The sequence below is a fragment of the Chaetomium globosum genome, genomic scaffold, assembly GCF_000143365.1.
Source record: "Chaetomium globosum CBS 148.51 scaffold_6 genomic scaffold, whole genome shotgun sequence".
Taxonomy (NCBI): Eukaryota; Fungi; Ascomycota; class Sordariomycetes; order Sordariales; family Chaetomiaceae; genus Chaetomium; species Chaetomium globosum.
In genome coordinates this window covers 2,843,634-2,856,917 of record NT_165981.1, presented here as the reverse complement: position 1 = coordinate 2,856,917, position 13,284 = coordinate 2,843,634, and the positions used below count along the sequence as shown (strand labels likewise).

Below are 13,284 nucleotides of genomic sequence, written 5' to 3'. Positions count from 1 at the left end.
CTTCATCGATGTCAGTCCCCGAGCGCTCGATGATGAAAGCGCCGTACGACCCGAGGATCGTGTCCAGATCCTTTGGAGCCCAAAGCCCAGGCTCCCCTAGTGCACGTTAGTTTGACGTTTGAGACACGCGACCCTGTATCAAACCCACCCATGGACATAACCAAGTCGGCGCCTGGGAATTGAATGTTAGCAACATTCTATGTTCGTCCGAGTGAGTGAGAATCGACATACCAGCTAGAAGTGCTATCCGGGCCTTTTTCATTTGCCCATCGGGGGCCTCAATGCCTCCAAGCACCGTGTTGATCTCGTGGTCGAAGTGGCGCAAGACCTTGGCCGTCGGGACATATTGCGGCTCGCCGTTTTCGTCGCAGTTTACCGTTTCAAAGGGATCAACCATGAGCCAGGGCGATTGCTCAACGGCCCGGCCGCACATGTTGACCCGGTGGGAGCCCGGCGCGAGCCCCACCTTCTTGTAAGCGTCGCTGACCTGTGACACCCCGTCAGCCCTTGCTCGTTTCAATTATGCCTCCCTCAGAATTCTCTGGACGCACAGGTGACAAGTATCCGGCGCAAACTTCGAAGTCGGTATTGAATCGCACAAAATCGCCCGCCATTTCAAACATGCGGAGATGCAAATAGGTGATCGCTTGCATAGTGTCCGTCAGCAGTCGCAGCGGCCATGTGTCCGCGCCAGGCACATACGAGAGAATGAACCACAAGCGACCAACACCAGGGGTGTCTTTCCAGGCTGCGTCATCTGGCGCTTCAGCTTCTGGGTCGGAAAGTTATAGGGCGCCTGTGCGCCATCGACGGCCGGCCCCATCGCCGTGGGTGTCTGTGTGTCTGAATTGATGGTTCCGGCGGTCATTTTAGAATTATCGAGTGGTTGTGACGTCGAAGTGCTGAGGTTCGAGGATGCCGCGTGACGGGTGACGCAGCGAGGTCAGGTCAGAAGCGCAGCTCGGGGTATGCGGGGCAGCGCCTTTGAGCGATGCCGAGCAGGACGGGGCTGATCGGGAATCTGAGTCGAGTTGTCGCCGAAACCCGGCACAGAAAGGCACCAATCGGAAGGACGGTTGGTTTGATGCAATTGCTAATGATGTCGTCGGTTCGGTAGAGGAGTCGCAGTATTTGTTGAGAGTCGAGTTTTGTAGATGTTGAAGGTGACAAGGGGTGGCCAGGCAGAGAGGTGGGATGGGGGGCGGTCCATTCACTTATTCAGCCACTGACGCGGGGGGTCCCAAAGGCTCAATCAAAGAGCTAAATATCCATTTTGTCAATTTGTCACTGCAACGACCAGGGCTTTCTTCAACATCCGCTGCCGGAGTTAAGCGTGGGCTAAAAAGGCGCAACCCACTCTTGGGCTCGCGCAATAGCAGTCTGTTACAAAATACACCGAACTCACTATTGTGTAGGGGGCCCCATCGACCTGGCCGGGCCAGGTGTTGGTTTTGTCTGGTTTCACAATTCCTTGTGCCTCCTGCCAAAGTGTTGAATGGAATCGGATAAGCAGCCCTGCACCACGACAAGCCTACCCGGGAGCTCTCAAAACCCGGAGCTCTCAATCTGAATAGACACGTGCAATTTTTAAACGCCTTCGTCCATTCATCAGGTCTGACGGGTTCTCACAGGTTTCACATGACCCAAACTCGAGGCCTCCCATGCCGGAGTGTATCACTTTGAGGCAGGTTGTTCCCGTGGCGTCTGAGGGTACCGTCCAAGCAGTGTTCCAGCGCCCCCACAGTACACTCGGGCCAAAAGCCGAGCAGAGGGTGGGCGGGGCCAAACATCGCCTGTAAGAACCTGGATTGCACATGCATACCCGAAGGACTGTCTGTACATCTGCTACCTTGTACAGACACAAAATGCAACAGAAGACTGATCAAAGGCCGGAGAATCCCGGCTAATATCAACTCTGTCGGACAAAGTGGGAGCGAAGCTCGGTACCTAAGCCTCGAACTTCAGAGTTCGCGGGCGAGCCCCCGATTTCGGAAGACCGTCGCTGCCAGAACCTGCGCTGTGTGCATGTGCCTACTTCTAGGTACGTAGATAATACAGAACAACATGCGTGCCGACTTATTTCACAACTTGAGGCTTACTGTCTTGAAGCCGAATTCAACCGACAACTTAACGTTTGTGTACGTAATATATTGACAATTATCGTCTCAGTGTAAACCACGGTGTGACCAATTTTCTCGTCCAAGTAAACATCCCCTAGGTAACCCCTGGAACACTCGCACCACATGATCAATACTCAAAGCTCTCAAACACAACCTCTTCATCCCCAAGCCAATCCACCACCGATCTAAGCATCCCAGGACTCGCACAAGCGAAATACTTAGTACCCCTCGCAGCATCCCTCACCGCAAGCACATCCTCCCTCGCCATCCTCCTCAACTCAACCCTCGCACCCAACTCCCTCATCCTCTCGACCACCCCCTTCCCAATCCCACCCGCACCACCACCCGTAACAAACACCGTCGTCACCCCTCCCAGCCCCTCAATCCCCTCAAAAACATCCACCGCCAGCGGCAGATCCTCCCCCCTCAAACTCCACAGCACCTCAACCCCCGAACCACTCCCACTCCCACTCCCACTCCCACTCTCACCAACAACCCCAGCCCCAGCCCCAGCCCCAGCCAACAAACCCGGCGCCTGCGCCAGCAACGGCGTAATTCCAATCCCGCCCGCCACAAAACCGCCTTCTTCCCTCCCCCTCTTCCACCACCATCACCACCCTCACCCCCCACCGTCCCCGTCCCCGTCCCCGTCACCGGTAGCGGGACGCGAAACCTCGTCTCCCCGCCCACCCCCAACACAGGCACCTCCAGCAGCGGCACCGTCGGGCCCAGGCGCTGCGCAAAGAGCAGCCCCGTGGCGGGCCCGTGACGGCGGAGCGTTAGCTGCACTTCTACTTCTACCTCCCCGTCGCCGTCGTTATTCCTCTCCCCCATCCCCATCCCCATCCCCATCCGCGGAAGGGGGGTGAGGGGGCGGCGGGTTGGAGATGGTGAAGGTGCGCACGAAATCGTCGTTCAAGCTCTGGGGGTCGGCCTCGCGCATGTGGCTGTAGCCCATGTCGAGCTCGGCGGCGAAGGAGAGGGTGATGTGCTGGCCGGGGTGCCAGCGGAGGGGGGCAGCGGTTGTTGTTGGTGGTGGCTTGTGGGAGGTGTTCGGCGGGCGCAGGAGGAAGGTGAAGCGCGCGATGGTCGGGGTGAGGAGGTCGCGCCGGGTGAGGGTGAGGGTGGCGGTGGGGGAGGTGGTTTGGGGTGGTGTTGCGAGGGAGTTCGGGGATTCGCTGGCCAGGCGCCGGACGGGGGGGTTGTAGGGGCTGGGTTCGCCTGGCGTGCCGCGGAAGGGGAGGCCGTCTTTGACGAGGCGGGCGGCGTGGATGGTGATTTTGACAGCTAGGTTGGTGTGTGGCATGAGGGTGCCTGCGGCGGGGCCGATGAGCAGCTGGGTTGAGCCGGTGAGGTAGAGGACGTCGGAGGTGGTGTAGTTTGGGATGGCGATACCGATGAGGGGGTTGGTGTGGAGGTTGCCGAGGGTTTGGTAGAGGCGGTTGCCCGAGTACTCGGGGTACACTAGCTCGACGCTGTCTGGGGTGTTGCTGACGACGCGGACGAAGCCGGCTGGCCCTCCGCGGTGGTTGGTGTCCATGGTCTGTCCGTTAGTGGACGAGAGGAAGAACATGTCTGCCTGTTGTATCAGGGCTAATGCTTCTGCTGGAAGGGGCAGAGAGGGCGAGACCAGTTGTGGTGAGGGGACATGGGCGCGGATATCCTTGATGTTGAGGTACTTTGGGCAGTTTCCCAGACTCTCCTGGACGATCATGGCAAGCTGTGTTTCGGCGATGGTGCTATTGTCCGGCCGCCCCGTCACAGTTCCGACCATCATTTTCCCCGCCAGCTTGACACGGTCTCGAGTCTCGAGATCCACGCTCAAGGCGCTCATGACTTTGTCATCCTCTGGTTGGAGCACCTCCCCGTCGGCTGCTTTACCCAAAAGGGCCTCCACCACTGGGTCGTGAGCCCTGTCAACCAGACTCTGTACACCTAGGATGCCCTGGGCTACCGGCTGCGCAAAGCCACGTTCTCCGCCCCAGATGGAAGTCCATGGCCGGCCCTGGTCATCCAGCGTTCCCACGGCCAGCAGTGGGGAGACGGCAACACGGTGAGCATAAGAGGGAGGTAACCCGGCAGTTGTTGGGTTCCGGCGGCCTGAGGTGGGCACTTTGAGGAGGGTATGAACTGCACGCTCGCCGGCATGCCAGCTATTGGTGTTGTCCAGCAACGTTGCCATAACTGGGGGGCTATGGTAGCCAGGGATGTTAAATTGGGAAAGAAGGCTGGAACCTTCGAATGGAAGTAGATTGAAGCTTGTAGTACTCTGAGCTACGCTAAAAAAGAGCAGTGACGAGTATATGTGCGGAAGTTTCATGCGAATCGTTAGTAGATTAATGGGACTCCCTGGGTATCTGGTCTATTCGTCGTTGTATATAAAATGTTGATGGTGAGGTTCGGTCGCGAATCTGACAAATCAGTGGCTTATGAGGAAGAAGGAAGGGCGCGGTGACTACAAATTTGACAAATGAAAAGGGTAACCTTACTCCTGCTTTCCGTCGGACGGGGTCCTTACTCATCAACCCGAGCACATCACAACAGCCAAGCTCTTATATAGATATCGGAGGGGTTCTCAACCCCGCATGTACCGAGTTGCGCCATCGTGAAGATAGAATGTCCGTTGGGTCAACTCCAACGTCGAATTGACCACCGCACTTCCAGATAAGAGCGTGAAAAGCATCTACGGATATTTGTATACAAAAATAACACTATACATGAAGAACCTCCCCCCTTTGCACGGATATCGCACATACTTCTCGTCGCTTCATACCGTCTTTCAAGCCGTGCCCCTTACTTAACCCGCCCCCCCAACTGTACGAGCCCAAAACGCCGTGTACCCCAAAAGTGCATCCCGCCGTGATATATGCAATGCCGATGAAACAACGACAATTGTCCGCCCATATGTCGTCATTAGAAGCCCATCACCATCTCTCATGTCTGCTTCATCGCGCATCCGTCCCATTCCCTCGTGTGTGGGGTCGGTTCACTAACAACCCCTTTTCGAGCGATCACCAGCCGAACGCCCGCTGGGAAGCAAAGGCGCTGCGCAAAGGTGTGAGCCACCAAATTGCCGGCCGCTTTCGCAGCGCATAGTCGAAAAGTTAAGCGCCGAAGCGCAACGTTTTAACCGATCAAGCCATGTCATCACCACTGCTCCCACTCGACGACGTCGTCACCGTCCCGTGGACATTCCGTCGCGCGACACTGACAAGGTGGTAGATACCGAACGCGATGAGCGCTAATACGATAAATAGGACGATGATAATCACCGCGATGACATCATTCTGCTTCATCCTTACTGACTTCTGGCTCGGAGCCCGAGGCGTGCTCTCTTGCTGTGTGTGTGTAGCGGGCGGACGCTGTCGTGCGGGATGGGAGGGGTCGGCAGAGAGGCTCGTAACACGGCGGAGGCGAGCTGCACTCTCAGAGCAACGTTGTTCCAATCCCGACCGGTTGGCGACCGCAAGGTTCGTGCCCGTAGGTTTGGGAGGTGATGTAAGTGGAAGCTCGCGTGTGGGTCGAGCTAGAGCTTCGAGTTTGACGACAACGACGTGCGTCTGTCGGACTGTGGCAGTTCAAGATAAATCTGTCAGACGTTAGCTGCAAGAAGCTTGGATGGCAACATGAGATGGGAGAAGCTCACAGCAGCAAGCAGCTGGCCGTTCGTTGCGGGGTTCGACGTTGCGCAAAAACGAGGTCGTGTTCCGTCAACAAGTCGTCGCAAGAACTCAAAGGGTTCAAAACAACCGAACAAAAAACTACAGAGTCCGTAACGTCGTAAAAAAGCAGGCAGGTTCGCAGATCAAGATGCAGTGCAAGTTGGGCAGCCCGCCGCCTCGCGCGGGACCAGCAGGCGCCCGCGTAAAATAGGGTGGTTGCCCCGCCACCTGATTGTTGCAAAAAAGTCAATAAAAGAGAAGGCTGGCAGGGCCAGCGAGCTGGATGCTAACCCCTGCAAGACAGGGGTGGACCAGTCATTTTGGTGGGGTCCCGCCCAGCCCCCTTCTGCAACTCGGGTTCTGATACGTCAAACCCCGAATCTCGGATCAGGGGCAGGTCTCGCTCCAAGATCTGGCGAGCTGCCAGAGGTTGTTGGCTGCGTCATGGTCGCGAGACCCGCTGATGCATGGGAGGAATGTTGAAAAGACACTGTACCTCACGAAGCCATTGACCCCCAGTGGAATTGATGTCTCGTCTTGCTGCGTAAAGCTCCAACTACCAATTCAGATTAATTATCGCTACTTCATACAAAGGCAGAGGCGGCCATCCCTGGGCCAACACCCCCTTGGTGAACTCACTCGAATCCGTGGGCCCGAAATGCAAACGCTGTGGTACCAAGACAAAAGATAAAGTAGAAACGGATGTATTTCTCAGAGCAATTCGAAGCCCAACGCCGAGTCTGTGTAGAAGGCGCAGCTGCTTAATTCAGATGCGCATGAGGAGACGCCGGTTGTGCGAAAAATGGATGGATGGATCGATCGGGTTCACAAAGAGTCAGCGTCGGACTCCCTCTTGATAATCCTCACATGCTGCTCGTAGAATTGCAGCATCTAGAACCGGTAAGCGTTTGCCGAAGCAGCTCTGTCATGCCGGAACATACCTTCTGTGGGCATCTTTGATAGATCACCTTCGTTGGGTGTTGGGTCTTCTGCCCGTTTTTCCAAGTGAGATACACCATCAAATTGCCTGATACCTCATCCTCGCAGGCGTCAAGATGATCGATGTGTTCTTCCCAGCTCCCTGCTGGTGGTTTCCATGTGGGCCGCCTTCGCGCTGAGCGGCGGTTCGCCGTCGGCCGGGTGGTCTCTGGTTCGCCTTGACCGCTTCCCGCTCGCTTGCGGTGTAGAGGAAGATGGCCGACCTCGCTTTTTTGTCTTTAATGCGTTGGCACTATCCTCATACAGCTTGTCCCGGCCGCCAATACTCTGGAGGTATTCGTTTAGCGCGTCTGAAGCGTTATCGCTAGAGGCAACGGTCAGCCCAAGTGCATCCGCCAACATGCAAGCCAATCTCCTACATTAGATTTTCCTCCGGCTCCCAGGTCCGGTCAGACTTCTTCTCGTAGCCTTCCCATTTGACTTCAAACAGCAACTTCCCCTATGGTTCGCGTTAGATGGTAACCCAACCTGGAAACCATAGAATCCACCTCTTACCTTATCGATCATATGCGACATGATGTTTTCTACCACGTAGCTAGCCTCGGTGTCAGCAACCTTTACCTCAATTCCCACTTGTCCTCATGGTTCGTACACTTCTTCGTCAAGTTCTTCGTCATCGTCGTCGCCTTCCTCATCATCGCCTTCCGGAGCCCCATTTTTCTCGTCCATTGATGCGGCATCGTCGTCTTCCGGGACTTCGTCCTCGTATTTCGCGGGATTCCTCGCCCGTGAGGACTTCTTGGCTAGGGATTGATCGACACCGACGTCCGAGCCCTCGTCGTCGCTAAATGCTGGAGGAGGTATCGTTAGAAAAAAACTACCCCATTTGATGCTGTGGGGGAGAGAATGTCAAATATCCGACCACTTGGTGACAAGGCCAGCCGAGGCGCAACTTGTAGATTTGGAACTACATTTCATAGTAGCGTGATCAAGGGCTTACCTGGTGGCATCGCAACAAATGACTGTGTAGCAAAAGTTGAAGTATTAGAACCGGTATGAATCGATAGATTTGTGGGTTGTGTTGGGTTGGTGGTCTCTTGTCTCGAGTTGGAATCGCGTTTCGGCGGAAACGTGAAAGTGGTGATGGCTTCACGTGCACGCGCGAACGCGGCAGAGAAAGAAATTGGGGCCATAAGGGGAATGGCCAATAACTGTATCACGTGACTTTGCACTTCGCCGACAGCTTGGGCAGCAAGAACAGGAAATGGGTTAGGGTTATCACAAACCTTTTCTCAAGTGCTGTTTGTTTTTCAGAACCATATGCACCAGAAAGCACCTCCAAAGTAGTGACGGAGACAGTTTTGTAAACACCGCAGCAAAGCATTGGGGCTCACGGGGCCGCTGACTATACTCAACTCAACCGTGGCCCTCACCTTTTCCCCCCAATTCTTTGCCGCCTCTCCTCCCTTTATTTTCTCCGAGAGGTAGTTTATCCCTTACCAGCAACCCCATCTGTGGCAGTGGGTTCCACAAGGCCAAACTTTCTCAATGTGGACATACCGGTTTGGGCTTTAGCCGACGATAATATTCTGGCGCCAACACTAAAGTAACAAAGGGCATCGAATGTGTTGAAACTGGGTATTAGTTAGATAATCCGCCGTAGATATCTCCTCTTGGGGTTCCGTGGTCAGAGGATCAAGCAGGATATGGTCTTGCTAAGGCCGAATTGGTCAGTTGCAAAGTCAAAGTACCAGCAGGAAGAAGAACCTCACTTGAGTTGTGCAATGTAGGCCCCAAGCTAGCGACAGGTTCATCGTCACTCAACTTACAGACAAGGGTCCGTCGAGTGATAGTTCTATCCAAGTAGCCTATTTAATCCCGTTTCTTGAGCGCACCGCCTTTCTGTCTATCGGAGGTCGCAGGGAAAGTGAAAGTTTTCAAGAAGACAAAAAAGAAACCTGGCAGTTGGCACCTTCCCAACCTTAAGGTGTCAGCGGGGCAATGCCTCAGGGGGGTACTTTCGTACCTGCCATATTCATCCCCCAGGTGCAGGTAGGTGGTCTCTAAGCGTGGTCAGTTACTAGAAAGGTCAGGTCGAAACGGCCTTGGTTCCATGTTTGTGCTTCAGATCTCTACCTGCCGCCGGCACAGTACCTAAGTGAGGTGCTCTTGAGTGGCCGCTTGACAAAACACAGCCCTCCTGATTCGACTTGTTCGTCACCTTGAGTACACTTGCTCGACGAACCCCGGAACTCTAATTGTACTATTGCTACACACAAAAAAGGTCATCTCATGGAGCGAGCATATAATGATATGTTCCCTCGTGTCTCTTTTTATTCCCTCTCGCTTTCACGCTCGCTTCTCTTTCCCCTCAAAGCTCCAAACTGAGACGGGCAAGAGCATTCCCCGCCAGCGGACAAGGGTAATAATAAGGTGGAAACACTTCCCCAGTCTTCAGGAAGCAAACAACCAATAACTCTGGAAATATCCGATTTATGTTTCAAACATCTGAACCACTTCCCGTCTTGACCGCCGACATGAAACCCGCCACACTCTTCTTCGAGCCCATGTGCAAACAACGGCAGCGGTTTCTCCATAGCGAAGACAAGGATGCTGATGGACACGCTGGCCGCTTCGAGTTAATCCTGCCGCTGCCGCCGTTGCCGCCTCCGGCTCTATCCGCGCGACACCCCCGACCGTCAACACCCCCGGCTACACCACACGGAACGCCTCCGGCTTGCCCTCTGTGAGGTTCGCGGTCGATTCTCAGGGTCCTTTCCTTCTGTGGAATCGTCCGGGTGATGTGAATGACATCCAATCCGGCGACAATCCACTCCGGCGGGACTGTCCCCCAGGCGTTCGGCGAAGCTAACGGCGAAGCTAATGAGCTTCTTGGGACCGCCAAGGAACCGGTCATTGGCCCGGCAAGGACACCGCGTTGCCCGGTCCTAGGATCCCCGGGTACCTCTCCAGGGGGCTCATTTGCTCAGTCAAGGGGTCGAAACTCTTCGAAATGGAAAGGGGTCACCGTTCATGAAGGAAAAAGAAATATTCCGGTCTTGCGTCGGCTTTTTTCCCACGGCTCTGAGAGTTGGACCGCGCTGGAATAAGCAATTGGCACATGCAGGAACACCTCAGAGCTCAACCTGAGCTGCGGGATGCCTGTGGGGATCCGTCCTCTTCTGGCAAAATTAACCAGATCAAACCAACCCCAAGAGGCACAAACCGCAGACCGGCCCCAAGTTGGGGCCATAAACTATGCTAAATATAGCGGAATAGTCCGCTAGTTTGTGACGAGTGGCTATTCACACTTCACAGCTGTTCCCTTCCCAGCTGATGGCACATCCTCTCGACCTGTCACTTCTCGCGCTCCCAGCCCGCTAACGAAAGAAGCCGCAACAAGCCTGCGGTCCAGGCCGTGATCAGCGCCAAGCCATTGTCCGAGCCAACAGCGACGCAGCCGACAGCCGGGCCTCTCCTTGCTGGGGGACCACATCCGAGTGCACCCAATCTCAACGGTGATGTGACAGGGGGCATCATCTCAGAGACGTTGGAATCCACCTGCACCGTACCGAGGATACTCTGGCGATCTGAAATTAGATGAATAAGCGGGATGGAACGGCAGGACACGGCCGCTTTGCACTGTACCAAATGCAAGAGCTTGCGACAAGTGCGACGCTGTAGAGTGTTCTCTCTCTGACCGACGGGGACCGCCCGAGGCCCGAGATTCCAAGTAGTATCGGGTCCTCAACGGTCAGCAACCCCCCTTCCCCAAACCGTAACTGACGGCTGCATTCTGCAAGCCAACAACGACTGCCGCCTCGCGATACACGCAACCCGGTTCAGCACTCACCGGGACCCCGGTTGGGCTAATAGGTGCCCTGTCCAAAAATGCTACCCAGATGGGAAAAGGGGCTCCAAATATAATCAAGCTTTCTGGCTTTTGAGGTCATGATGGGTGCCGCGAGAAGCAAAAATGGTCCACTCATTGACACTTCGCCAACACGTATTAAACCACCCACTCCCACAGCACTCCGCCATGCAGCTTTTTGTCGGTCTCCTCTTGGAAGATTCCCCCCGACAGAAGTGAATTTTAACCAATAACGCTGCCGTGTTCCGCTCAACTCCGGGGATATCCTCTCCGCCTCATTCTCGGCCCGCATTCGGCACGCTGCTACCCGGGCATTTAGACCGTAACAGCACAACAGAACATGGACGACACATCGAGCGGCCCTCCAGAGGCCAACACGACCAAGGCCGTGAAGGACAAGAGCTGTCCATATTGCCACCAGGCTTTTACCTCTTCGTCTTTAGGCCGCCACCTCGACCTATACATCCGGGAGAAGAACCCAAAGGCTCCGGATGGGGTGCACGATGTAGAGGCCATACGGAAACTCAGGCAAAACATCACCCGTCGGCAGCCCAAGGGTGCTGTGTCTCGACGGGCCACGTCAGCCTCAGTGGGGACCCCGACTACAATGTCCAGAAGAGCTTCCGGGGATGCCGACTCATCCGCCGCAAGGTCTCCGCTGTCCCAGAAGGACAGCTCAAAGGCTGAGACCGCCTCAGGAAGCAAATACCCGTTTAAGCCTCGCTGGGAAGCGACAGGAGTCATCAATGATCTTGCCGTTCGGGGGGTCGGAACAACCGGGGACGCCGGGGGGGACGGGACCGGCAGGGGAGCGAAGTCAGGCCCGTCCCAGCGCTCGGTTTGCAGACAGACACTTAAGCAGCATCTCGATATGAGACAGCAGATTCAGGACGCCGAAGACAGATCGAGGGCTGCAGAGTTGGCGTTGAGAGAGCTACTCAGCTCGCTACGAGCCGCCAAGTCTGTTCCCTTTCCTTGGTCGCCGCACCTTGTTTTTGGTGATTCCCGCGCATGCTAACTGCAGCCGGCAGATATCAAATCGATCTTGACTCGACGCCCTTCGACTTTGATCCTTTTTCGCTAGACTTTCCGGCTTTGACGCTGCAGTGCCTTGAGCCGCCACCGACTCTCTTCGCTTCAACACAACACCCAACGCCCACCTCGTGGTCGATCTTACCGCCGGGGCAGACTCAACTTGAAGCGCTCCACGCTCATTTTCAAGAGGAGTTCAGGCGGTGGAAGATTACTTGCGCAGCAGCCACGACCGCCCTCAGCGAGGAGCTCACCTGCCCGCCTTCCTCGGAGACCGCGAGAACAGACTCCAAGGCCGAGGTTCTCAAGGCGGAGAAGGCAGCTGTGCAGATGGAGAAGCATGTCTACGACCACCTGGGAGCCACCTACTCGATCTGGAACGGGCTCGCACAGGAGCAGCGCGAGCAGCTCTGGAGATTGGAGTTGGCGCGGGGCGTCGGCAGAAAGCGAAAAGAGGTGGACAAACTGAAGGAAGGACAACACCTACTCCGACAAGAGAACGCAAACCTCAAAACCCAGATTGAGCAACTGGCTCGCCTGCAGCAGCCGCGCGAATTCAACATCGCGCCTCCATCGACCGTCTACGTCGACGAGAAACTGATGAAGCACATGCTAGAAGGAGTGGCGGCGGACGCGAGGAGCTTCGTCGGCTTCAACCTTACCGATCGGCACTCGGACCTGAGCACCGTCGTGTCGTCAGTCATCGACCGGTGGAAGAAGGTGGTGGTGTCAACCCGCTCGGCGAGTGGCGGCCTTCAAGCACAACGGTCCCTCAATGCAGGGAGCGCTGCTCCGAGCCCGAGAGGTTCGATCGGGGATGTGTCGCCGACGAACCAGCAGGAAGGTTTACGACTGCCGCAACAGGCTTTTGGAGGTCGCCGAAGTCACCCCCAGCCCCGGCAACTATCCATAGCCACCAGCTATGCGACGAGCTACCCCGCCTCAATGGCCTCGCCTACTTCAGCTCTCACTCCACGAATTCCAACAACGCCGGCCATCCCTAGTGCGGCACCTTCAATAAGTATTCATGCCGACGATGAGGACGAGGAGATGAGCGATCAAGAGGCCGAGTCGGACGCCGAAGCAGATGCCGAGGGGGAACCGGAAGCAAATGAAATTCCAACTGTAGATGGTTTTATCCCAGGTGATATCGATGCCGACGCGGATGCCGATGCCGATGCCGATGCTGATGCCGACGCCGACATGGAAGACGGCCCTGGCGGCTACATTGATGCCCAGCTCCAACCACTCCAGCAACAACAGCAACAACAACAGCAACAGCAGCAACACCCAGTTGTGCCCGTGCCGTTGCCCTCACAGCATATGGGTCAATTGGAGATTTCACGGACACGCCAACAGATGGGAGGTGGAAGGAGGAGTAATACCGACGACGGCACGGCAGGTTTCGGAGAACTTGCTCAAGGACAGGTGCACGCGCGGGGCCGGATGCCGAGCTGGGCTTGAGATCCGAAGAAAAGCTAAGTGAGAGCATTAGTGCTCGCACGGATGCGGACGAGGGAGGTGGCCCCCGTCTTGTGGTGGGCTCATGGCCAGAAGCACCAATTTTGGGAGGACGTGTTAGATAACAATGACTTGTAATAATTACTAGACTATAGACGAGACCCAGAAACGGTCACATACATGCACAAAATGCAGAATT

General features: G+C 55.8%; 4 protein-coding genes across 4 annotated transcripts; 1 reads left to right on the top strand and 3 right to left on the bottom strand.

Annotated features, from left to right (window-relative positions):
* Window positions 1–11: 11 nt before the first annotated feature.
* Window positions 12–868, bottom strand: CHGG_09233 (uncharacterized protein; the record flags this gene model as incomplete). The annotated part of the gene is made up of 4 exons (XM_001227159.1): window positions 12–172; window positions 232–487; window positions 552–646; window positions 703–868. The coding sequence occupies 4 exons, from the start codon at window positions 866–868 to the stop codon at window positions 12–14; spliced, it is 678 nt and encodes a 225-aa protein (XP_001227160.1).
* Window positions 869–2,937: 2,069 nt separating this feature from the next.
* Window positions 2,938–4,302, bottom strand: CHGG_09232 (uncharacterized protein; the record flags this gene model as incomplete). Its single annotated transcript, XM_001227158.1, has 1 exon — window positions 2,938–4,302. The coding sequence occupies one exon, from the start codon at window positions 4,300–4,302 to the stop codon at window positions 2,938–2,940; it is 1,365 nt and encodes a 454-aa protein (XP_001227159.1).
* A 2,530-nt stretch (window positions 4,303–6,832) lies between these two features.
* Window positions 6,833–8,754, bottom strand: CHGG_09231 (uncharacterized protein; the record flags this gene model as incomplete). The annotated part of the gene is made up of 7 exons (XM_001227157.1): window positions 6,833–7,048; window positions 7,277–7,316; window positions 7,374–7,572; window positions 7,722–7,743; window positions 8,282–8,322; window positions 8,551–8,589; window positions 8,748–8,754. 7 exons carry the CDS (start codon window positions 8,752–8,754, stop codon window positions 6,833–6,835), a joined length of 564 nt encoding a protein of 187 aa, XP_001227158.1.
* Window positions 8,755–10,932: 2,178 nt separating this feature from the next.
* Window positions 10,933–13,088, top strand: CHGG_09230 (uncharacterized protein; the record flags this gene model as incomplete). Its single annotated transcript, XM_001227156.1, has 2 exons — window positions 10,933–11,552; window positions 11,624–13,088. 2 exons carry the CDS (start codon window positions 10,933–10,935, stop codon window positions 13,086–13,088), a joined length of 2,085 nt encoding a protein of 694 aa, XP_001227157.1.
* Window positions 13,089–13,284: the final 196 nt, after the last annotated feature.